The sequence below is a fragment of the Balaenoptera borealis genome, assembly GCF_965194805.1.
Source record: "Balaenoptera borealis genome assembly, chromosome: 20".
In the NCBI taxonomy this organism is placed as follows: Eukaryota; Metazoa; Chordata; class Mammalia; order Artiodactyla; family Balaenopteridae; genus Balaenoptera; species Balaenoptera borealis.
The window spans coordinates 52,847,003-52,870,431 of NC_138879.1; the positions used below are offsets into that span (position 1 = coordinate 52,847,003).

Below are 23,429 nucleotides of genomic sequence, written 5' to 3' on the forward strand. Positions count from 1 at the left end.
ATGTGTATTCCGAACTTGGAATGTGGTATTTGGGGGTTTTTGATCCCGGATTTGGGTCTGTGAAGGGGAGGGCATGAAAGAATCTGAGGTCGAGATGGGTCTTTGTGTCAATACTCCCTCCCCTTTTCCCTTTGCTTTCTAAGCATCGTGAAATGTTTTTAAAATTGTGTATTTGAAATGAAAACCCACCTACTCTCTCTCCCTGGGCAATTTTATCTCCCTTTCAGCCCTCTAAGTCAAACGAGTGACCCAGATACACCCTCTCAGATGACTTTTTGAGGTAAAACTTTAGGAAAATATTTTTAGTCTGCCCATTATTTCTGTCTACCTAAGTGTGGGCAAAATAACCCTCCTCTGAGGCAATATGTTCAGGCTGCCCTCTCTCGTCCTCCTCTAGAAGATGAATTTATACGTGTTAGAGGTTTCTATTGTTTTTCATTCTGACGGCTTTGATTATCACCATTTTGTTTTACATTCTTACCCAAGACCAATTTTATCCCTTCCCCCCTCTTCAGTCTCCGTACATTGTTAAACGTTTAAAATAATAGCACTCGTGCTGATGGGGGAAGGGAGCAGGAAGCCAAAAACTCATTTCTTCTCCCTCCCCCTTCTGGCAAGTCTAGAGAAATAATATAACATAATATATAGATGTGATTCCTTGGGGGTGGGGGTGGGGAATGGTTGTGGGTGGTGCGGAAAATTCTGGTAGTTTCTTTGCAAAAGGTCTGAAAATACAAACCCACCCCCTGCATGCAATACGCATGTGCAGCAGACCTATTATGGTGGTTCGTTGTGGGGGAGGGAGGGGAATTTGAGAAAAAATAAATATATGTGTGAGAGATTGATGGTGAGATTAGAAGAAGAGAGGGGCGGGCGGGAGGCGAGGCTCGCTGCGAGGCTCCTCCTGCGTCCTCTGGCTCGCCAGGCTCCGCCCACCCTCCTCGCCGCCCTCCTCCCTCGCCGTCTTCCCGAGATCTGAGCCGGGATGTGGGAGAGTCTGGGCTCCAGGCCAGCATTGAGTGGCTGGTGAGACAGAGGTTGGGACTTAGATTTGCTTTCTTGCCCTCCCTTCCCTTTTCTCGCCGTCTCCTTTGCCTCTCCGCACCACCGCCGTCTTCCCAAGTTCGGGAACCTCCCGCTGGGGTGGGGAGTGGAGTGAACTGGCTGCGAGGTCCCAGGGCTTGTGTCCCACCCCCCAGCTGGTGGAGACCGAGGCCATTTCCCTGATCCTTAGCCAGTTGGCCTGCCCTTGCCTCTGCCCCGGCGGCCTCCGTTTCCATGTTCATAATAGCCGCGGTCCCTGGGGTGAGGGAGCGCGGGCTGCTGGGGCATGGCGTCTTACTGACTTCCTATCAGGGTCCCCACTCTGTTTCCACACCTGGGGCTGCCTACAGGCACCTTCCCCGCTCCCACAATCCCCCAGGCCTAGAGTGTCTTCCTGCACAAGAGGGCACAGGATGCTGGAGCTGTGAGAAGTAGCAATGAAGGAAGGAGGTGCCTAGATTCTGAGGCAGTGGAAACCAAGGCCTCCGGTGTTAATTGTGGCTAATTTTCCTTTGGCTGTTGTGGGAAGAAGGATTGTGTGTCCTAGAGCAAAGGGCTGGGCCAGGCCCAGACTTTCCCCTCCTGCACAGCTGCCTCTGCCTGAGCAAGACAGGTCTGGCGGGTTAATCTAGTGCTTGCTTGGGGAGGGAGGCCAAACAGGGCCTCATGTCTGTGTGGCATTGGTGTCTTCCTCGTCGCGGAGTTACTCTCTGTCCCCTGAGCCTCCACAGTCCGACAGGGGTCATGGAGAATGGGGAGAGGGGACATCTGGGAAGAACCAGCCTCGTTCTCTCTGACAGAGACATCTGGAGAGAAAGCCAGGGACCTAGCCCTGCTGAAAGCAGGTACAGGCTGTCCTCTGGGTTTGTGCTCATGAGTATGTGATGCTTGTGCATTTGAGAATGCATATGCGGGGTGTGTCTGTGCCCGTGTCTTTGTGTGGGTCTCCCATACTGCTTATATATGAATGGGTTAGGATGTCTGGGACTAAATTTGGAGACAAAGGGTGAGACCAGGGGACAAAAGGCAGGGTCCCTGAGTTCTCAAAGGGAACAGGGAGGAGTATATAGATTTGGAGGCACATTCCAGTCTCCTTGGGAGGAGGAGGAATGTTTAGGTAATTGTGGAGATCTTCTTCGATGGGGTTAGGGTGTGACAAAGGAGCTAGACACTATGATCCTGTGGGCAAGAAGTAAACATGCCTGACTGAGGATTTCTTTTCCTCCAGGGCTGTGCTGGGGTGACAGGAGGCTTGGTGATTATCTGAGGAAATATAAATAGAGGCCTTCCTCCTCACAGAAAGGATGTCAGGGCCCCAGGGTGTTAGTGTGAGAACCCAGGTGTCCACCTTTGGCTCTGCCTTCTCAGCATCTGGCTTAGGGAGCTGCCAGCTTGTGTCTCCCCACTCCAAGAGCTGGGGTCAGGCCAGGCCAGCAGCTGGGCATGGCTTCCCCAGTTCCTGGGCAGGATGCCAGCTGGCTAAGTGAGGGGGAAGGCAGGAGGAGCCCTGGCGGCGACTAAAAGGACCTGCCACAGTCAGAGCCCATGGCCTAGAGCCTGGTCCCTTGTTAGTAGGAGGGGAGAGACGGGAGTGGTTTGGCTGCTCTTCCCTTCTGACCCCTGACCTCCCATTCAGAACCCGAGCATCCCAGAGTACTCGAAACACTCTCTGTTTGCATCCAGCGGAGGGAGGCAAGGTTTGGAAGAGTTAATGCCGGAGTTCCTAGAGAGCAGCGGGAACTGAGGAGGTGAGGAAGGGAAGGGGCTGCAGAGACTGGGAACCTAGAGGCTTAGGTTTTCTGGTGCTCTCTGCTCCAAAGATAAGGATGACATTCGGCTGCTGCCTTCAGCACTGGGTGTGAAGAAGAGAAAAAGAGGACCCAAGAAGCAGAAGGAGAACAAGCCAGGAAAACCCCGAAAACGCAAGAAGCTTGTAAGTGTTCAGGACTCCTATCTCTACAGCTAGGCTCGGAGACCCATCCCTAGAGACCTACGTTTTCTCTGGTCTTGATTACTGTGGGGATCCTGAAGTCAGGGAGGCCTGATCCCCTCTACCTGCCCCCATCCCCGCTTGCTGGCCTGTATCTCCCAGGTCTGGGACCCTAACCTCACTCACCACAGCCTAGTGAAGAGCCCAGTTGTCGACTTGACTTGCCCTGCAGCACAGAGAAGCAGTTGAAAGCACAGGCTCTGGAGGTAGACTGCATGAATTTAGAGCCTAGCAGTCTTCTGTCTTCTTGGACAATTTATTTCGGTCTCTGTGCCTCAGTTTCCTCATCTACAAAAAAGTGGATAAAGATAGATTAGTTACTATCATAGGATTGTTGTGAAGATCAAAAGAGACGATAAATGTTATGTGCTAAGAACAGTTCCTGGCACAAGGAAGGGCTGAAGAAATAGTGTTTTTATTTCTTTCCCTTAGGACAGCGAGGAGGAATTTGGCTCTGAGCGAGATGAGTACCGGGAGAAGTCAGAGAGTGGAGGCAGTGAATATGGAACTGGACCAGGTCGGAAACGGAGACGGAAGCACAGAGAAAAAAAGGAGAAGAAGACGAAGCGGCGGAAAAAAGGGGAGGGAGATGGGGGCCAAAAGGTGAGTAGAATTAGGGAGTGAGGGGAGAAATCAGTATTAATGACAGGCATGAGGAGTGGGGGAGGGAGAGCCCTGGGCGAGCAGGGTGCTAAGTGGAGAGAGAGGCTGTGGTTTGTGAGGAGTGGGATTGGGCTGGGAATGGAGCAGGAAGCAGAAAGCCCAGGGAACCTGGTGGGTGGGTAGAGAGGCATGTGGGGGGCCCCGGGCTGGGCACCTGCGTCCCTGAAGCCTGGTCTCTGCCAGCAGGTGGAACAGAAGTCGTCGGCAACTCTGCTTCTGACCTGGGGCCTGGAGGACGTGGAGCATGTGTTCTCTGAGGAGGATTACCACACGCTCACCAACTACAAAGCCTTCAGCCAGTTCATGAGGTGCAGTAGGGACGGGGAGCCCTCTCGAGCAGACACTTTTAATTTGGGGGAGGCCCTGGACCCTTCTGGAATCTGATGAAAGCTAAGAAACTGCTCTCCAGAGAAGTTCACAGCACATACACATAAAATTCCACATGTCATCTTAGGGAATTCCTGGACTCCTAGAATCCAAGGACTCCAGTCAGGAACCCTTCACTGGGGGGTCACAGTACCACTGCGAGGTTAGAAAACGCTGTGGTGACAGACTCTCAGGAGGACTGATGGCCCTCCTTGGTCTAACAGTTCCAGTTTCCCCTGCCTGACTTCTCTCTAGACTGGAGCGGGGAGGTGGTATCCGTGTTCCCCAGTTTCCTTTGCTCAGTTATCAAGTCCTCTGTCCCTTCCTTAGACACCAGTATATAACGGAGGATGCATTGCTGACAGTGGGACCTGAGCTTCAGTGGCTCCCGCAGTAGCGTACAGAACAGCAGAGATGCCTTTTGGGGAGCAGGCACTTTAGCAGAGCCGTTCAACGCTCTGGAGGCAGCCTGCTGAGGTTCAGGTCCCAGTGTCATGTTGGGCAGCTCACTAGTTTGATCTTCAGTTTCTGCATCTGTAAAATAGGCACATAGTATGCACCTCATGGGGTCTTGTGGGGATTTGATGGAGTGATGGATTGAAAGCTCAGCACACTCAGTGCCTGGCGCCTAGTGGTGTTCAGTCCCTGGGAGCGGTCCTTAGTCCCATCGTCTCACTGCTTTGCTACTGAAGACAGTGCTTCTGTCAGCACCGGGGTCACCCACGTCCTCACAAGAGCTTAACACCCCACCGCAGAGCAGAACCAGTGTGGCCCATCAGACTCCACCTGATGGGACCCTTCATCAGGGCCCGTGGAACTCTTTAGAAAAACACAGAGATTCATAGCAACTCCTAGTAGTATTGTGAGGACGAAATAAGATATTATGTGTGTGGAGGTGTTTTACGAACTGTAAAGTAGTTGTCCAAAGTAGAGCTTTTTTATTAATCTCATATTTTTTTTAATCCTTTTTAATCTGCATTTAAATTTTATTTTGCCTTTTTTTTCTTCTTCCTACTTTTTTCTTGTTTTATTAACTTTTTTTTCCTTCTTAAACTTTTTATTTCTTTGTTTCAAAATTGATGTTATTCTTCATAGGACGTATTTTCACCACCTAGGAATCCTAGCTGGTACATAGACTTAACTGGCGAGGGGAAATGACAGTATTCCCAAACCATCTGTGAAGGGTCCGAGTGTCTTGCTTCTATATTTTCAGGCCCCTGATCGCTAAGAAGAATCCTAAGATCCCAATGTCTAAGATGATGACCATCCTTGGAGCCAAGTGGAGAGAGTTCAGCGCCAACAACCCCTTCAAGGGGTCGGCAGCTGCTGTGGCGGCAGCGGCGGCAGCAGCGGCCGCAGCTGTAGCTGAGCAGGTGTCAGCTGCTGTCTCATCGGCCACCCCCATAGCACCTTCCGGACCCCCCGCCCTTCCACCACCCCCTGCTGCTGATATCCAGCCCCCACCCATCCGAAGAGCCAAAACCAAAGAGGGCAAAGGTAAGAAACCCTCTGGTTGGAACAACTGTCACCCCACCCTCTAAACCGCATGTTCTCAAATTATAGTCCAGAACTCAGCCCTGATTGTTGTAGAAGAAATGCTGTCCAGGAAGGGGTCTCAGTGAAACCATAGCCCACAGAGAGGTCCAGAAACCCTATGGCCTCCATTGTTCCTGGATGTCATGACCTCGGCTTTTTCTCTGTCACCCCACTCCTCACTCAGGTCCAGGCCACAAGAGGCGGAGTAAGAGTCCCCGAGTGCCTGATGGACGCAAGAAGCTTCGGGGAAAGAAGATGGCACCACTCAAGATCAAACTAGGGCTGCTGGGTGGCAAGAGGAAGAAGGGAGGCTCGGTGAGTGGCCCCTCCCTGTCCATTATACTTCTGGGGTGTGGTCAGGGGCTGGGGGTCCAGACACAAGGGTCCATGAGGGCAGCTGGAGCGGGAGCCCAAGGCCTGGGGAGGGGAGTGGAATCCATTTGGCCTCTCTGACAGCCACGGGGGCTATGGGCAGTATGTTTTCCAGAGTGACGAGGGCCCTGAACCAGAGGCTGAGGAGTCAGACCTGGACAGTGGCAGTGTCCACAGTGCCTCAGGCCGCCCTGATGGCCCTGTCCGCACCAAGAAACTAAAGAGAGGCCGGCCAGGAAGGAAGAAGAAGAAGGGTAAGCGGTGTCAGCTGTGTGCAGTCCTGTCACTCAGCCTTCCTTTCATTCCTTCGTTGTCTTTCTTATTTGTAGTTTTGACTTCTTTATTGAACCCTTTTCTCTTTCTCTCCCCTCCCACATTCCGCTCTCCTTCTCTCTCTCTGTTCCCTTTGCCTCCACTGGGGTATATGACAGTCCTGGGCTGTCCTGCAGTGGCCGGGGAGGAGGAGGTTGATGGCTACGAGACGGATCACCAGGATTACTGTGAGGTGTGCCAGCAGGGTGGGGAAATTATTCTGTGTGACACCTGCCCTCGTGCCTACCACCTCGTCTGCCTTGATCCTGAGCTTGACCGGGCTCCTGAGGGCAAATGGAGCTGCCCCCACTGTGTGAGTACTGGTGCCACCTCTTACGGCCCTCAGGGACCCACCCATCTCTTTCCTCCTTGCTTTCTCTTGTCCTCTCCCTAGCCCCAGATGCCTAGGCTTCTCAGTAGCAGATGTTTAAGTGTCCAAGATCCTAGTTTGTTCCTCTCCCCCATCCCTTTGCCCCGAAAATTAGCATTTTTGGGAACTGAGGTGTCCTGTTCCTTTGTTCCCACCAGTCTTCTCTGCACTTCTAGGATCTAGCTGTCCTGGTTTGGCTCTGTCTTCCAGCCTCACTCCTTATCCTCTTTCTCGTGTCTGTGTCTGTCCTTGGCCTCCCAGGAGAAGGAGGGGGTACAGTGGGAGGCCAAGGAGGAGGAGGAAGACTATGAAGAGGAGGGGGAAGAGGAGGGGGAGAAGGAGGAAGAGGACGACCACATGGAGTACTGCCGTGTGTGCAAGGATGGCGGGGAGCTCCTGTGCTGCGACGCCTGCATCTCCTCCTACCACATTCACTGTCTGAACCCCCCGCTGCCTGACATCCCCAACGGCGAGTGGCTGTGTCCCCGATGCACAGTGAGTGTGCCCATCTCTCAGGGTTTGTTGTCAGCCCCGACTCCTTCTCCATCTCCGGGGCCCAAAGGTCCGGCTCTTTCTTTCTCTGCTCTCCCCCACACCTAGCCTTTGATTCCCTTGTGGGACCCCCATCCTCCTACTCTAATGATGGGCTCTTTCTGCCTCTTTCTTTCCTCTTTGTGTGCGTCCATCCTGAAGTGTCCCGTGCTGAAAGGCCGTGTGCAGAAGATCCTGCACTGGCGGTGGGGGGAGCCCCCCGTGGCAGTGCCAGCCCCCCAACAGGCAGACGGGAATCCAGATGCCCCACCCACACGTCCTCTTCAAGGCAGATCGGAGAGAGAGTTCTTTGTCAAGTGGGTAGGACTGTCCTACTGGCACTGCTCCTGGGCCAAGGAGCTTCAGGTACAAGGGCCTCTCCTTCCCCGTCTCCTGGGACCCCATTCACTGCCATTCTCTCTCTTGGCCCGCTGTTCTCTTGTCTTCCGTCCCCTCTGCTTTCCCTCACATTAGGGCTCTGGCCACCCACACCCTACCAACTCCCTTAGTTTCCACACTTGGTTCTCTTGGACTCCAGTTCTCTTTCCCTCAGTCTCCATTAGATTCCTTCCCTTAGGTATAACGTAGGCTTTCCTTAGTCGGCCTTAACTCCATCTCTTTCCTTATCTGTCTTAACCATGTTTTACTGATAGCCCCAGTCTTAATAACCCTATTCCCTTCCTCCTTTTGCTTATTAGCTCCCCACCCAGGTCCTGTCTCTGACTTTCTTCTCTGGCATGTTCTTCGTTCTCCTGCTTTGGCTTTAATTCACTATGTCCCTCATCCCACCTCTTTCATTGCTTGCTTTCCCATGCCATTCCCCCTGCCGGCCTCTGCTCTGTCTCCTTTTGTCCTCTCCGGATGTTGGGACTATCTGTTCCCTCCTCTGTGCCCCATCAGCTGGAAATTTTCCACTTGGTAATGTACCGAAACTACCAACGGAAGAATGACATGGACGAGCCCCCACCCCTGGACTACGGCTCTGGTGAGGATGATGGGAAGAGTGACAAACGCAAGGTGAAGGACCCGCACTATGCCGAGATGGAGGAGAAGTACTACCGTTTTGGCATCAAGCCAGAGTGGATGACCGTCCACCGGATCATCAACCACAGGTGAGTCCTTGGTCCTTGGTCCTTGGTCCATGCGAAGGCCTACCTGGGTTTTGCCACTATTCTTGTTGCGCTGTGGCTCCATGTTAGTATTTGTTGATTAACCAGATAATTGATCTAACTGGATAGTTCCCACTGCAGCCCCAGCCCTTCTGGCTTTGTTGCCTCTGTGGAGATGGGAGGAACCAGGAGGAAAGTCCAGCCCAGCACTGACTGCTTTGTCCTTGCTTCCTCTAATCTCTAACAGCTTAAGAAGTGACACATGAATCTGGGGATCTGGGTGTGAAAAAAGCAAAACATGAAACACATGGTTCATACAGACCAGTGTTTCTAGTACTTCTTTCTTCCCAGTACTTATTACTGACTAATGTTACATTGTCTTTTTATTTTTCTATTTCATCACTGCCTCCCCCAATAGAATGTGAGCTCCATGGGAATAGGTCATTTGTCTCCTTAGTTCTGCTCAATCACCCGTGCCTGGAACAGTGCCTGGCACGTAGTGGATTCTTAGTAAATACTGATTGGATGAACAAACGACGTTGAAGCCAGGGATGTTTTGTGATCGTTGATTTTTCGGAAGCCATCCTGAAAAGGTTAGGGTAGTACATCAGCCATTCCAAACTGCCTTTCAGAGGCCCACCATTGAGGATTAGGTGACAAATTCTGCATGTTTGCTGATAATTGTGTTTATTATGACTTTTTTCTACTTGAGACACATATCATCTTTCTCCTCCTGCTCCTTCTCTTGGCTTCCCTCCCCACAGTGTGGATAAGAAGGGAAATTACCACTATCTAGTGAAATGGAGGGACTTGCCATATGACCAGTCCACGTGGGAGGAAGATGAAATGAACATCCCTGAATATGAAGACCATAAACAAAGCTACTGGAGACACCGGTGAGGGAGCTAGGTCATGGGTTAGAGGGAGTCTGAGGGCAGAGGCATGAAAGCTAAACCTCCAGCATTAAATGAGATGCAGTAGGGACAGACCCAGTCTAGAATTTAGGGCAGTGGGAGCCTGGGCTGGGTTGTTTGCGGTGGGGTCGGGAAGGAGGCAGTGTGAGCAACAGAAAGAAGATCCAGCCTGAGTGATGGGGATGAGGATGCTGAGGCGTGGGGAGGGTTGGCTTCAGAGCTGAAATCCAAGGGGTGAGGGTAAGGAACCTGGGAGAAAGGAAATGTGAGAAAATCTCGCTTATGGAAAGTGGGAGCTAGGTCTGGAGTGGGTTCAGAAGGACAGGGGGCGGGTCCAAGGACCAGGTCTCACTCAGACCCACTGTTTTCCCAGAGAACTAATTATGGGGGAGGACCCCGCCCAGCCCCGCAAGTATAAGAAGAAGAAGAAGGAGCTGCAGGGTGATGGGCCTCCCAGCTCTCCTACTAATGATGTAAGTCTTCTCGCTTGGCCTGTCTCCCATTTCTGGAGCCATGGTGATTGCAGATTTCCTGGGGGCTTCTGACAGAACTTCCCAGAGTTTCAACAACTTCTTTGAACAGTAGCTCTTCCTTCAGTGTTCAGCTTTGCCCCAAGAGTGCTAGGAATTTTGGCACAGGAGTGAGAGCTGCTAGAGACAGCAGCACACAGGGCTCTTCTACCAGTTTCCTTCCCCACAGTGCTTCTGGGTATTGTTTTAAGGAATGAGGGGGAGGCACTGCAGACTCGAACTTTCATAAGCTCAGGCCACAGGAGAGGGACTTGTAATCCCATTTGATATCAGTGCCGGGGAGAGGGGAGGAGGAGGCCAAGACCGGAGGAGCAGCTGATGGTTCCCCTGAGCTTTCTGACTTCTTGATTCTACAGCCTACAGTGAAATACGAGACTCAGCCACGGTTCATCACAGCCACTGGAGGCACACTGCACATGTATCAGCTGGAGGGGTTGAACTGGCTACGCTTCTCGTGGGCCCAGGGCACTGACACCATTCTGGCTGATGAGATGGGACTGGGCAAGACCATACAAACCATCGTCTTCCTCTACTCACTGTATAAGGAGGTGCTAGACTCTCGGGCCCTGAGGGGGACAGCCGTGCTGAGGCCTAGCCTGGACTGGGGAAGGTGGGAGTGGAGGGTGAGGGCAGAGAACGGGGGAGAGGGGTGCGGCAGGCAGTGGACTGGGTTGTATAACCGTGAGCCTAGACTAATGGTCCCCCCACCCTCGACTCCCAGGGCCACACAAAGGGTCCCTTCCTGGTGAGCGCCCCGCTCTCCACCATCATTAACTGGGAGCGGGAGTTCCAGATGTGGGCACCCAAGTTCTATGTGGTGACATACACGGGTGACAAGGACAGCCGAGCCATCATTCGTGAGAATGAGTTTTCCTTTGAAGACAATGCCATCAAAGGTGGCAAGAAAGCTTTTAAGATGAAGGTAAGCCCCTCTATCTCATGTCCTCCAAAGTCCTCAGATCTGTCGTTTCGTTGCCCCAACCAGGACTTCAGTTCCTTTATTCCCCATTCAGCTTTCTCCTTCCTTTCCTCCACCTTCCCTCACGCCTCTGCACTCCAGTCCTGGAGATGTAGTGGGTACTCCCAGGGGTGTGCATGGATCTGTTCATCCTGGACAGGTGGTGGAAGTTTGGGGGCCACATTCAGAAGTCCCTGCATGGAGTCAAAGTTGGAGGACAGGACAACGGGCTCCCTTTGGGAGTCTCAGTTAGGACTGGGTGTCTGCGTGGAGAATGGGGGTGGAGGCCTAGATGCTTGGGTGCGGGGTGGCAGCTAAATGGACAATGGTTGTGTTGGCAGAGGGAGGCGCAGGTGAAGTTCCATGTTCTCCTGACATCATATGAGCTGATCACCATTGATCAGGCAGCTCTTGGCTCCATCCGCTGGGCCTGTCTCGTGGTGGATGAGGCCCATCGGCTCAAGAACAACCAGTCCAAGGTGAGTGAGATACCCAGGCCTCAGAAACTTGAGGCTGTGGACTCCTACTTGCCCTAGTCCTAAAAAATAAAGTTTCAGGGACTTTCTGCAATCAGGGAGGCAGGAAGCCTGGGAATAAGTCTGGGGAGAAGTCCACGTTGGAAGAGGGAGAGGACTAGGGATGTGAGGGCCTCTGATCCTGAAGGAAATAGGAGCTAGAGGCAGGGAAAGGTGATACTGTGGGCCAGCCACTTGCCACTGATGGGCCCTTCCCTCTGCCTTTCCTTGCCCCATTTTCTAGTTTTTCAGGGTCCTCAATGGCTACAAGATAGATCATAAGTTGCTGCTGACAGGGACTCCATTGCAGAATAATCTGGAGGAGCTCTTCCATCTGCTGAACTTCCTCACCCCAGAGAGGTTTAAGTAAGTGGCTCAGTAGGGTGGTCTGCAGAGAGGAGAGGTGGAGGGACTGAGAAGATGAGTGGGAGGAGGATTCATCTGAAGTGAAGAATAGAGCCTGAGGTCAGGGGCAAAGAACCTGACGCCTGTTCATTTCCTTTTCTCCTGGCTACTAGCAATCTGGAAGGCTTCCTGGAGGAGTTTGCCGACATATCCAAAGAAGACCAGATTAAGAAACTTCATGACTTGCTGGGGCCACATATGCTGAGGAGGCTCAAGGCTGATGTCTTTAAGAATATGCCGGCCAAGACAGAGCTCATCGTCCGCGTGGAGCTGAGCCCCATGCAGAAGTGAGATGCAAGGCGGGTTACCTGGACAAGGGTTGAGGATTTGGTGGCAGCTTTCCAAGAGTTGGTGACCAAATGCAACATCATAATTGCTTCCTTTATTGTGTCTCTTCTATGCCCCTGCCCTGGGCTTTAGGAAATACTACAAGTATATCCTGACCCGAAATTTTGAGGCCTTGAATTCACGAGGAGGTGGGAACCAAGTGTCATTGCTTAACATCATGATGGACCTTAAGAAGTGCTGCAACCATCCTTACCTCTTTCCCGTGGCTGCTATGGTAGATACGGGAGCTGGGGGCTGTGAAACGCCTGGCCCTGTGGAAACGTGGGCGGTTGAGCACAGGGCTGGAGTTGGGCTGGGAGGCCAGGGACTGGATTTCTGAGAAGAGTAGGAATTATAAAGGTGTGGAGCCTGGATTTGGGCCTCCAGCTTTCTAGGCATAGTCAGAATACGGGGGCGTGCTCACTGACCCTCTCCTCCTTTTTTCCTGCCTTCTTTTCAGGAGTCCCCCAAACTTCCCAGTGGGGCATATGAGGGTGGGGCACTTATTAAGGCGTCTGGGAAGCTTATGCTGCTGCAGAAGATGCTGCGGAAGCTGAAGGAGCAAGGACACAGAGTGCTCATCTTCTCGCAGGTGACCCATCCCTGTAGGTCTTTCTCACCATCAGATAATCGCTTACCTCGTTCCTGTGGTTGCCACGGGATGCGAGGTTAGGCAATCACACCCCTAAGATTTGCTGGTGTAGCTAAGTTCATCTTGGTCTCTGATCCCTGTTCTTAATTAAGGCTGTTGGAAGTTGTAGACCAGTTTCTGTATGCCAAAAGGGGAGAAGGGGAAGGGTGAGCCGTCTGCCTCCTAAAGGTCGTCTCTGGGACTGGTACTGTTTCTTAACCTTATTGGGGAAGGGAGGAGAGCACAGACCTTTTGGAAATCTGATGAAAGCTGTGGGTCTGTTTTCCAGAAAACTGCACACACAACTAGACAATTTCGTACAGATTTTCAGGGGATTCATAGATTTCCCTGAAACCTTGTCATGCGTGTCAGAGGAGAACCTCTGCCTTAGGAGAAATGGTCTTAAATCAAGAGAGAGAGAATGACAAGAATGTCCCAGGAGGAGCTGGGGGTGGAGGAAGCAGCTCCGGTGGGTATATGACAGGGCAGGGTACGAGTGTAAGGACTGGGGTTGAGAGAGAATAAAGAGGTAGTCAGAACAGACAGGGCGCATCCCACTGCCTCGTCGTTCTAGACTCCTGCCTTTTCTCTTGCTCTAGATGACCAAAATGTTAGACTTGCTAGAGGACTTCTTAGACTACGAAGGCTACAAGTATGAGCGCATTGACGGCGGCATCACTGGTGCCCTGAGGCAGGAGGCCATCGATCGCTTCAACGGTGAGGGGTGCCTTGGTCCCTGCTGGGTGTGGGAGGCCCAAGAAACCTGTGCCTAGGTCCCTGGGATGGCAGGGTGCTGGCCTGGGAGGATATTAGCCACCTGGGCTTTTGAGTTGAGGGCATTGTTGTTCGCAGTCAGGGAACATCTAGGAGCAGGTGGACAGACCTGCTGGGTACAAGAAAGGCCTGATTTCCTAATTCTTGCCTCCTAGCTCCAGGGGCCCAACAATTCTGCTTCCTCCTGTCCACCCGGGCTGGAGGCCTGGGCATCAATCTGGCCACTGCCGACACTGTCATCATCTTTGATTCAGACTGGAACCCCCATAATGATATCCAGGTGAGAACACGCCTCCTGGAGCCCCTTTGAGCAAGGAGACGTGTCTGTCTGTTCTGGGGTCAGAAATAAACCTCTTGGTGGGTAGAAGACCCTTCCTTGTCAGCCTCTTTTCCAGAGCATGTAGGGGGTATCTCCCCTGCCACTCCCCTGGCCCACCCCCACTTTCCGGCCCCTGCAGGCCTTCAGCCGTGCTCATCGGATCGGCCAGGCCAACAAAGTGATGATTTACCGGTTTGTGACTCGCGCATCAGTGGAAGAGCGAATCACGCAGGTGGCCAAGAGAAAGATGATGCTGACACATCTGGTGGTGCGGCCTGGGCTGGGCTCCAAGGCGGGCTCCATGTCCAAGCAGGAGCTGGACGACATCCTCAAGTTCGGCACCGAGGAGCTGTTTAAGGATGAAAATGAGGGTGAGAGCCTTTTCTGCAACTCCCTGTAAGCAGGTCTTTGCTGTCTATGAGCACTTCTCTTCTGAAACCCCCTGAAGAAAATCTCTTCTCGGCATCCTTGGAGGAAGGTTGGCTTCTTTCCTTACCTGTAAGGTTGAAAACAACAACAAATCTCTGTGTAGACGTCCAGGGAAAAGGGCCTTCTCCTCCAGAGCTCCCGTGAAAAGGAAGCGGAGGGGAAGGCTTTCCTCTGATGTCTCTCAAAGTTCTGCCCGAGGTTCTGGTTAGAGCTCAGAGTCCCCTCTCGTTCCCCAACTCCACCAGGGGAGAACAAGGAGGAGGACAGCAGTGTGATTCACTATGACAACGAGGCCATCGCTCGGCTCTTGGACCGGAACCAGGATGCAACTGAGGACACTGATGTGCAGAACATGAACGAGTATCTCAGCTCCTTCAAGGTGGCCCAGTACGTGGTGAGGGAAGAAGACAAGGTGAGAGGCTTGGGGCCAGACACTGTCCATCCCGGGCCATCTCTGAAGGGTGGTGTCCGACGTCCTTGACCGGACCTTGAAGTTGGAGGATCCCCCTTCGCTCTTGTTTTTTATCTGATCTCTTACCCCAGTGCCCATCAAAGAGCGGTAGTGGACCTCAAACAACTTCTTGGTCTAAAGGGTGAGACTGGACTTTGGAGAAAACGTAGGCAGAGAAGGCGGTGATAAACTCGGGAGGGAACCTTCTGAGTCAGAGTGGGAGGGACACAGAGGGCACTAGAGGAGAGGTTTGGAAAAGAGGGAAATAACGAGGAGGAGAAGCATATTGCAGGTAAGAGGTACGGAAAACTTACACAGAGGACTTACACACAGTGCCGAGGTCTAGGGCTGGGCGGAGACAGGCGAGTAGGGACTTTGTCATGGTGGCAGGACTGGCAGGGGAGGCCTTCAGCGCTCGTCCTGCTGCCCTTCAGATTGAGGAAATCGAACGAGAGATCATCAAGCAGGAGGAGAACGTGGACCCTGACTACTGGGAGAAGCTGCTGAGACACCACTACGAGCAGCAGCAGGAGGACCTGGCCCGAAACCTCGGCAAAGGCAAGAGGGTCCGCAAGCAGGTTAACTACAACGATGCCGCTCAGGAGGACCAAGGTGAGGACCGCCCCTGACGGAGGAACCGAGAAGGGGCGGGTGCTGAGAAGGAGCTTGGAGCCGGGGGCGTTTAGAGGAAAAGAGAGGCTTAGAAGTCAGGGCCTTCCCTGCGAAGTGGAAGGAGATTAGGAAGGGACACTGGGAGCTACCCGGAGGCCAGGTGGATTTGCAGGTGATCTCAGCTATCTAGCAGTTGCAGAGGGCTCAGATGGACACCCAGGGGTCCCTGTTTAGAGTGGGTTATGCAGGAGTCAGGAGGTAGGTGGGTGAGTGGACATGGTGTGTGGTCCTGAGTCAGACTGCAGGCAGTCATCCGGCATCCCTAGGAGGGCCGAGGCCAGAGTGAAGGTGCAGAAGTCTCCGAGGGGAGGCGTCCAGACAGAAGGGCCCCAGCCTGGGCTTATCCAGGGAGCCATCACTGACCACTGAGCCCTTCCCCTCGCAGATAACCAGTCAGAATACTCAGTGGGATCAGAGGAGGAGGATGAAGACTTTGATGAGCGTCCTGAAGGTGGCATCTGTTTTCCTGTCTTTCTACCACACCTCTTCCCATTTCACTTCCCATTGTCTATTAAGCCCACTATTTTTATACAAAATGCTCATTTGTAGAAAAAGTAAAGATTGCAGGTAAGCAAAAAGGAAGAAATATCTATAATCTCTCCACTGTTAAAATTGGGAGTACATAACCATGCAGGCTTAGATACCTAGATGAAAGATCAAGAAAGGTTACATCATTTTACATTCCCACCAGTAATCTTGCTTGCATCATATAGGTGCTACTGATTTTTTAGTATGACTCGATTCTTTTGGACCTATTGGGTTAGCAGTTCTGAATGCACCGGGAGGAAAATTAGAAGCGCCTCAGAGCTGACACAGGCCTTTCCTGTGTTCTGTATCTTGTGAGAATGGAGGGCTAGGAGAGAGTGAGGGGTGGAGGAGGTGGCAGCTCTACTAACCGGGGTCACCATCTCCCCACCCAGGGCGTCGACAGTCCAAGAGGCAGCTCCGGAACGAAAAGGATAAGCCACTGCCTCCACTGCTGGCTCGAGTTGGGGGCAACATTGAGGTGAGAGCTGGCCTAGGCCCCTGAGGAGAGAATGAAGGAAATTGAAGCTGAGTCAATGAGGGTAGAATAGACCAAGAAGTGAGATCCTGGACATTCACTGCCCACTCCCTCCTTGCCCCCATCGTCAGGTGTTGGGATTCAACACCCGTCAGCGGAAGGCCTTCCTCAATGCTGTGATGCGCTGGGGCATGCCACCACAGGACGCCTTCACCACCCAGTGGCTGGTGCGGGACCTCAGGGGCAAGACAGAAAAAGAGTTCAAGTGAGTGGGGGTGATACAGGGCTGAGTTGGATGGAAGGGTAAAAATTTGGGGTGTTACTGCCTTCCTCTTGGCCACCATATGATGTGACCTTACTCAACTGATCACCGTACTCCCTGCCAGACAGTGTTTCCTGGCTCAGTTTCCTGGGGGGTGGGCTCAGCCTGCCCCACCTTCCCTCAGATGAGCCTAGAGCAGGGAGGCCGGGCTTCCTCCCCAATGGGAGAGGCCGTTGAGACAGGAGCCTCGCCTGGGCTGTCCTTGCCTCACATTTATTTGACCACGATAACCTGGCAGGGGGAGCTGGTGGGAAGGATGAAGCGCTGACTGATGGGGCCTAGGAATGAAGTAACCAAGGCCAAGGGAACTGTGGAAATGCAAGGGGAGGGGCAGATGGGGGAGTTAGGATTTGGAGGACAGGTGATGGTGAGATTGAGAGGCCCAGGGGAGGACCCCTGGAGGCACCCGGGAGTTTCAGGTTCAGTAATCCCTGTGCCCCCTTTACTGCCCTGTCCCCGCTAAGGCTCTCCTAACCCACCTCCCACCCCCGTGCTCCTTAGGGCCTATGTGTCTTTGTTCATGCGCCATCTCTGTGAGCCTGGGGCAGACGGCTCTGAAACCTTTGCTGACGGGGTCCCTCGGGAGGGACTGAGTCGCCAGCAAGTGTTGACCCGCATTGGAGTCATGTCTCTCGTCAAGAAGAAGGTATCCGTCTTCCCCTCACCCAAGGAGGCTGGCCGCCTAGACCCTGTGCTCCTCTGCCTCTCGTCCCTGAGTCCCGGACTCACACTGGTGCGAGACAGGGAGAAGCGCTGGAGCCTATGTGTCCAGGCGCTGGAGCTGATCCCTGTCTCTACGACTCCCCCGCGCCCTTCAGGTTCAGGAGTTTGAGCACATCAATGGGCGCTGGTCTATGCCGGAGCTGATGCCCGACCCCAGTGCTGACTCCAAGCGCTCCTCCAGAGCCTCCTCTCCTACCAAAACGTCTCCCACCACTCCTGAGGCTTCTGCTGCAAACAGTCCTTGCACCTCAAAACCTGGTAATCGGCTCAGGATGGCGGGAGAGACAGATGGGGCCAGCGTCCGTTAGAAGCCGAGGGACTGGAGTTGGGGTGGCGAGTTTCCGCCTGCCTCACTCCGCCTTATCCCTGCAGCTACTCCAGCTCCCAGTGAGAAAGGAGATGGCATAAGGACACCTCTGGAGAAGGATGAAGCAGAAAACCAGGAGGAGAAGCCAGAGAAGAATAGCAGAATTGGGGAGAAGATGGAAACAGAGGTGTGTGGCTACCTGGCTTCCTTTGAGGGGAGGGAGTGGCAGAGTCGTGGAGGCAGGTGTCTAGAAGCCTCCACTTCATCCTGACTCCGTTGTCCTCTTTTAGGCTGATACCCCCAGCCCAGCCCCATCACTTGGGGAACGGCTGGAGCCAAGGAAGATTCCTCTAGAGGATGAGGTGCCAGGGGTACCTGGAGAGATGGAGCCTGAACCTGGGTACCGTGGGGACAGAGAGAAGTCAGGTGGGTGCATGGCCTTAGTGGTGATGGGGGGCTTAGAATTTGGGGGTTCCCTCTTCTGGGGTCAGGGGATGAGGGTGACATCCTCCCTTCCTGTCCCCTACCCCCTCCCACAGCCACAGAGTCGACGCCAGGAGAGAGGGGGGAGGAGAAGCCGATGGATGGACAGGAACACAGGGAGAGGCCGGAGGGGGAGACGGATTTGGGCAAGAGAGGTAATGGGTGGAAGGACCGGACACCTGGGTCCCTGAGGGAATCAGGGGAGGGGAGGTGGAGTCTTGGGAACCAAATGCCTGGGTCCTGGGTGGGTAGCTGTTCCAGGGGCCAGTACACTACAGAGAGTAGTCTTGGGACCTGGGAGGAGACTCTCCTGAGGTGTGAGCTCTGCCCCGTCTGCCGTAGCAGAAGATGTAAAAGGGGACCGGGAGCTTCGACCTGGGCCTCCTCGAGACGAGCCGCGGTCCAACGGGCGACGTGAGGAGAAGGCAGAGAAGCCGCGGTTCATGTTCAATATTGCAGATGGTGGCTTCACAGGTGGGGGGGTTCTCACTGCCCTCTGCTCCTCACTGGGGTTAGCTCATCCTCACGGGGTTTCTCTTTGGGCCTGAGGCCTCCTTCCGCCTTTAATTCCAAGTCACTGCCAATGAAATGGTGCATGCTGTCTCTGATCCTTGCCCTTGGTCCTCCTTAAGTGTACTCCTAACTCCAAAACTGCCTTAATCTCACCTGTACTCTTAATCCTAACTTGAACCTTGTTTGTAACTAGTTTTGTTCCTAACCCCTCACCTAACCTTGTCCTGTTCCTCCTAAAAAGCCCTTAGTCCTGCCCCACTGTTCAGTTCGCTCCTCTATACCAGTCTGTTGGGCTGGATGTGCTTCACAAACTCCTAATGCCTCATCTATCTTCTGTCCTCTTTTCAGAGCTCCACACGCTGTGGCAGAATGAGGAACGGGCAGCTATTTCCTCGGGGAAACTCAATGAGATCTGGCACCGAAGACATGACTATTGGCTTCTGGCTGGGATTGTCCTGTATCCTTGGATACAAATGCAAGAAAAAAAATGTTCTTTCAACCTGGAGAGAGGGGAACTACAGAGAAGATGAGTCCACACGTAGGGAAGGGGGCCTAGTGCCACACTTTGGGGCGACCAGGCCAAAAGGAAGGCGTGTTCACAGCCCAGCCTAGCCCTGTTAAATTCCTTGATGGTCCACTTCCTTCATTGGCAGCCATGGCTATGCACGGTGGCAGGACATCCAGAATGATGCTCAGTTTGCCATCATCAACGAGCCATTTAAAACTGAAGCCAATAAGGGGAACTTTCTGGAGATGAAAAATAAGTTCCTGGCCCGGAGATTCAAGGTGAGGATGAGGGAGGAAAGGAACAGCGTTGAAGAGGGGCTTGGGTCAGAAGCGGGACCAGATCTGGTTGGAATGTAGGCAAGGTTAACACCTTGAGGGTTGAGGCGATGCTTGAGGCAAAGACCAGAGGGTCACCTTGTGTTTGGCACTGTGGTCTGGATCGGGGTCGCAGTCAGTATCGGTGTGGAGCTGGGGGTCTGGGCCGGTGGTGAGGGCAGGGTGGGTCTCCAGCCCCGAGCTGCGCGCTTGCTGCTGGCAGCTCCCTGCACTCACGCCCTCCGCACGCCCTTAGCTCCTGGAGCAGGCGCTGGTGATTGAGGAGCAGCTGCGGCGGGCGGCCTACCTGAACCTATCACAGGAGCCGGCGCACCCCGCCATGGCCCTCCACGCCCGCTTCGCCGAGGCCGAGTGCCTGGCCGAGAGCCACCAGCACCTCTCCAAGGAGTCGTTGGCGGGGAACAAGCCGGCCAACGCCGTGCTGCACAAGGGTAAGGGCCGCGGCGGCCCCGCGCGGGGGAGGGCCCACAACGCTGCGTAAGTCTTCACCCCGCACCCCTCAAAATCTTCCCACCCCTCTGACCCCTTTACCCTCTGAACCACCCCCCTCTGACCTCTAACCCCACCCCGACCCACCTGGTACCCCCTTGGTTTTTAGCTTCTAGGATTCGTGCAGCCACCCCTCATCCATGCCCAAGAGCATTCACATCAGTGCCTAAGGGAGGGACCTTCCCCCCCACCCCCCAATCTCCGTGAGACTGTGCCACGTCCCCTCCACAGGGCGGAACTTCTTCGCTGACCCACACACCTGCCATATTGCTAATAGCACCCTCTCTGGGGCCCTGGCCTATGTATGGTCCGCAAAAGTCCTTACCCCCGGTCCCACAAATCACGTTCCTCACATCTCATTCACCCCATGAAGCAGAAACCACCACCGTCCCACCCTCTGACCCTACCCCATGAAACTTCCCTTTGACCTTCAACCCTTCCTCCCAAACCCTCTTACCTTGATAATAATAGATTAAGTTCTAAAGCCCTCTAACCATCTAATCCTGTCTGATGTAGTGACTGATTCCTGGCCCCTTTGACTCCTGTTCTAATTCCTTGAATCTGTAATGCTGACCCTCTAACCTCCCTCCCCCCTTACATATTAAAACTTTGATTCCTTAAGTCTTTGACACCACTTACCACCTCCCACGCCTCCTGACTATTTCCTCCCCATCATCCCCAACCCCAAAACCTCACTCTTTCAGTATGGGATGTTCTGACAACTCCCCGCCCCCATGTCTTCCGATGTCCTCCCTCCCCTATCTACCTTTTCTCCATATTCCCTTTTCCTTTCTTCTTTCTCTCCATCTGTCCTCTGTGGTGATCTGGTCTCTCTGCCTCTTTACCTGACACTTTTTCTTTGTCCCCGAGTTGCTCTTTTTTTCTACTTCTGTCATTTCCTTGGTCTCTGATTCTTCGACATCTGTGCCCTCCTCTCTCTCTTTCTCTGACTGTATCTGTCCATCTGATTCCTCATCTCTTTTCCTGGCTCCATCTCTCCCTTTCCCTGTCTTTCTCTTGCCCTTCTTTCTCCGTGGCCCGGGCCCCAGTTCTGAACCAGCTGGAGGAGTTGCTGAGCGACATGAAGGCGGACGTGACCCGCCTGCCAGCCACGCTGTCCCGAATACCCCCCATCGCAGCCCGCCTTCAGATGTCCGAGCGCAGCATCCTCAGCCGGCTGGCCAGCAAGGGCACGGAGCCTCACCCCACACCGGTAACCCTCTTTCCCCCGACTCCAGTTTTCCCTGTTGGTACTCCTCCTGCACGCACACATACGAACACCTCCTTCAGAACCCCGTGCAGTGTGGAACAACGACCTGCTCCAGCATCAGCCTTGATTGAGTCTCCCTGCCTGTATGATACCCCTCAGTAGTTCTGGAGTTTGGCCCATGATGTCTCCCCGACAGCTTCTTTCCTCTCGGACTGTGGACCCTCTAATGTGGGCTCGCTCTCTCTTCCAGGCCTTCCCCCCGGGTCCGTACGCTACACCTCCGGGGTACGGGGCGGCCTTCAGCGCCGCACCCGTAGGGGCCCTGGCCGCCGCAGGCGCCAATTACAGCCAGATGCCTGCAGGGTCCTTCATCACAGGTCAGCTGGTGACTTCCTGCCTCCTGCTTCTTGCATTCTTCCTTTTCCAAGCTTCATCCCTGCTCAGCTACCCTTTTACTTGTCCAGCCCATCTCATTTCCTTGGAAGTATCCAGTGTTTTATGGAATGGAGTGGCTCTGGACTTTGTTTTTCCCACCCCTTTCTTAACTTCTCTTCCATTCCCATCATCAGAAACCTCATCTAGGGTTTTAGTGGTTCTGTGGCTTGGTACCTCCTACCTGAGCCTCCTCCAGCTGTTTACTTCAGAGAAAGAGAATACGAAATTGGAAGGGGGTTCCGGTGAAAGTTGGAACACGTGTTCCATCATGCGTACAGTGGGGAATCTCAGAGAGAGAGATTTTTTCCCATCCCTACCTTAGAAAATTGGATGTGGCATGAGGTGACCTAGAAGTAAGAACATACTGTCGTCAGGAAGCAGTCGACAATGGGAAGTGAAGGAGGGATTGACCCTTCCTTACCCCCTTCCCAAACAGCCGCCACCAACGGCCCTCCAGTGCTGGTGAAGAAGGAGAAGGAAATGGTGGGGGCATTGGTGTCAGACGGGCTGGATCGGAAGGAGCCCCGAGCCGGGGAGGTGATCTGTATAGACGACTGACCGGATCCCAGGCCTGCCCTTCACCCAGGCCCCGTCCCCGAGGCCGACCCCCAGCTCAGGCTCTGGGGCCTGCTGCCAGTCCTCCGCCTTCCCCACGCCTCGGGCCCCCACTGGGCTAGGAGCCCCTTTGCCCCTCTCTACAGCTCTCTTCAGGAAGGGCCCTTTGTCCTTCTCCACCCCGTGCACCTTTCCCACCGTGCTTTGAAGACTGTGCTGGTGAGAAGAGGTCTGGGTGGGAGGTGGTTAGCAGGGTCTTCCAAGTACCTGTATCCCCCACTGCCCAACACACACAGCTTCCCAGTAAGCGGCTGTGGGGAGGAAAGAGGTGGAGCCTCCCCAGTTCTTATTCCTGCAGCATAAGCTCCATCTCTTGCAGAAGTGGGGGGTTAGTCTTGCCCGGCCTTTAGGGACTTTGGTGGGGAAAAGAGCTTTCAAGAGAGGAGGGTGACTTTAGAGAGGGGTGACAGTGAGCCCTGGGAGGGTGGAAGGGAAGAGGAGGGGGCGGCTGCATGTTTCCTTCCCCTACCTCCCCCCAAAGGGAGGGCGGAGCAGTTAACAAGGGAGGGAGTCCATTGCTGTTCAGCCTCAGAATAAAGGCGCTGTTCACTGGCTCAGTTACCTCCTGCGTACCGGCATCTTGTGTTGGGAATCTTCCCCCCTCCCTAGGGACCAAGGACCACCCCTACAAAGAGTAATATTTGGGTGATACTCCCTTAAGCCAAAGAGGAGCTCCCCAATCTGTCCTAGGGACCCAGGTAACCTAGAAAGGGTGGCGGAGAACACAATGGGCCAGATGTGGGGGGAGCCCCCAGTTTTGGGGCTCAGGTTCTTGGAGGACTTCTCCCCTCCCTCCTGAAGACCTGGATATGGACTAAACTTGAGTGGGTCAGGCAGGGGGCCTAGTCAGGGGACCACCTTGCCTTTGGGACCAGAGCAAAATAGTGGAGGGCAGGCTGGGGAGACATGGGCACATCCTCCTCCCCAGGAGGGGCTGGGGAGAGTGGCAGTTTGCATGGCGAACCCCCCACTTGCTCTTCGCTCCCCTTCACTTTCTTGCTGCTCCTTTCCCGGTCTCTTCACACCCACTCCTGGTCTGTCCCAGTCCCCTCTTCTGTATCAGGTTTATTGGTTGTACATATAAATTATACTTTCCTTTCTGTGTGCTCTGTTATTTTTGAGTGGGGGAGTTCTTTGGTTTCGGGGAGGGATGAGGAAAGAAAGGGTGTTGCTTCCTGCCATTTCCTGTTACCCATTTCTCTCTTTTTTTAAATCTTGTGACTTTTCCTTTTTCTCGTTTTTATTTGTTGGATCATCAGCTACAACTC

General features: G+C 53.7%; 1 protein-coding gene across 19 annotated transcripts in view; it reads left to right on the top strand.

The window, feature by feature from the left end:
- CHD3 (chromodomain helicase DNA binding protein 3) overlaps window positions 1–23,261 on the top strand; it is a 25,283-nt gene extending 2,022 nt beyond the window's left edge. Inside the window, exons 1-40 of one of the 19 annotated variants that reach the window (XM_082371607.1) lie at window positions 1,716–1,889; window positions 2,865–2,977; window positions 3,467–3,637; window positions 3,881–4,005; window positions 5,277–5,560; window positions 5,784–5,914; window positions 6,075–6,225; window positions 6,403–6,596; window positions 6,915–7,148; window positions 7,347–7,550; window positions 8,085–8,296; window positions 9,058–9,189; window positions 9,581–9,680; window positions 10,094–10,285; window positions 10,459–10,659; window positions 11,037–11,174; window positions 11,455–11,576; window positions 11,729–11,902; window positions 12,036–12,177; window positions 12,403–12,534; window positions 13,173–13,290; window positions 13,503–13,627; window positions 13,806–14,037; window positions 14,341–14,507; window positions 14,981–15,158; window positions 15,604–15,669; window positions 16,139–16,224; window positions 16,353–16,486; window positions 17,045–17,189; window positions 17,362–17,524; window positions 17,639–17,760; window positions 17,864–17,999; window positions 18,113–18,211; window positions 18,399–18,530; window positions 18,918–19,026; window positions 19,223–19,355; window positions 19,648–19,889; window positions 20,951–21,114; window positions 21,362–21,488; window positions 21,983–23,261. In XM_082371607.1, coding sequence (XP_082227733.1) covers window positions 1,796–1,889; window positions 2,865–2,977; window positions 3,467–3,637; window positions 3,881–4,005; window positions 5,277–5,560; window positions 5,784–5,914; window positions 6,075–6,225; window positions 6,403–6,596; window positions 6,915–7,148; window positions 7,347–7,550; window positions 8,085–8,296; window positions 9,058–9,189; window positions 9,581–9,680; window positions 10,094–10,285; window positions 10,459–10,659; window positions 11,037–11,174; window positions 11,455–11,576; window positions 11,729–11,902; window positions 12,036–12,177; window positions 12,403–12,534; window positions 13,173–13,290; window positions 13,503–13,627; window positions 13,806–14,037; window positions 14,341–14,507; window positions 14,981–15,158; window positions 15,604–15,669; window positions 16,139–16,224; window positions 16,353–16,486; window positions 17,045–17,189; window positions 17,362–17,524; window positions 17,639–17,760; window positions 17,864–17,999; window positions 18,113–18,211; window positions 18,399–18,530; window positions 18,918–19,026; window positions 19,223–19,355; window positions 19,648–19,889; window positions 20,951–21,114; window positions 21,362–21,488; window positions 21,983–22,223 — 6,165 coding nt within the window. In that variant the 5' untranslated portion in view covers window positions 1,716–1,795 and the 3' untranslated portion in view covers window positions 22,224–23,261. The other 18 variants (XM_082371619.1, XM_082371618.1, XM_082371620.1 and 15 more) reach the window with 18 other exon arrangements.
- The last annotated feature ends 168 nt before the right edge of the window (window positions 23,262–23,429 follow it).